The sequence below is a fragment of the Eurypyga helias genome, unplaced genomic scaffold, assembly GCF_000690775.1.
Source record: "Eurypyga helias isolate BGI_N326 unplaced genomic scaffold, ASM69077v1 scaffold32944, whole genome shotgun sequence".
Lineage (NCBI taxonomy): Eukaryota > Metazoa > Chordata > Aves > Eurypygiformes > Eurypygidae > Eurypyga > Eurypyga helias.
The window spans coordinates 4180-5094 of record NW_010246129.1 but is presented as its reverse complement, the minus strand read 5'-3'; the positions used below and the strand labels follow the sequence as shown (position 1 = coordinate 5094).

Here is a 915-nt window from a genome sequence, read left to right as displayed (position 1 = left end):
GTGGAGTGACCTTACGGGACCGAGTAGTGGTCTGTGGAGGCTTGGGTGCTCTGCCCTGTGCAGGTTTGCAGGCCAGCAGGTGACATTTCTTCTTGCCTTGTCCCAACCACTGTTTGCTGTTCCCTAAGAGGAGGGAGTGGAGCTCCAGAAAAGTCCACCAGAGTCCTTCCAGGGATCTCCACACAGGGCAAGGAGATGTGAGGCTTCCAGTGGAAGGAAATAAAGAACTTTGCAGTTTGAAAGAAGTGTTTGTAAATTGCAGCCCCTTAAACCTTTTGTCTCTATGAGTCCCACCAGGTCTGTCTCTGTTTTTTGACTGTATTTTGAAAGAGGCTTATTTCTGTCTTGTGAAAAGGGTCCGCTGATGTGTCACACCACCAAAATGTACAGCACAGATGATGGTGTTCAGTTCCACGCCTTTGGCAGAGTGCTCAGTGGTACCATCCATGCTGGGCAGCCTGTTAAAGTCCTTGGAGAAAACTATACTCTGGAAGACGAGGAGGATTCCCAGATCTGCACCGTTGGACGCCTCTGGATCTCGGTTGCGAGGTATGGAGAGCTCTGGCCATCTGCTCTTTTGGGAGGGGAGTTGCTGGAGTCGTTGCTGTTGGGGACAGGGAGGACAGAGCTGCAAGGGGCCCAAGGCTGGCAGCAGCAAGCGCTGCAGGGATGCTTCCCTGCCTTCCAGGTATCACATTGAGGTAAACCGGGTTCCTGCTGGCAACTGGGTGCTGATAGAAGGAGTGGACCAGCCAATAGTGAAGACTGCAACTGTCACGGAGCCTCGGGGCAATGAGGAGGTACTGTGCGTAGCTGGGATGCCTACGCCTTACCGGGAGTCAGAGAGATGGAGCGCATCCCAAGAGCTCCAGTGGGGAGGTTGAAGAAACCTTGTCTGCCAAGTGGCAGGGCACA

General features: G+C 53.6%; 1 protein-coding gene across 1 annotated transcript in view; it reads left to right on the top strand.

Annotated features, from left to right (window-relative positions):
• Positions 1–364: 364 nt before the first annotated feature.
• Positions 365–915, top strand: part of LOC104508608 (116 kDa U5 small nuclear ribonucleoprotein component) — a gene marked incomplete at its 3' end in the record, with an annotated part of 4630 nt that continues 4079 nt past the window's right edge. The window contains exons 1-2 of the mRNA XM_010150296.1: positions 365–549; positions 689–800. Of these exons, the coding sequence (XP_010148598.1) occupies positions 365–549; positions 689–800 (297 nt within the window). The remainder of the gene's footprint in view (positions 550–688; positions 801–915) is intronic.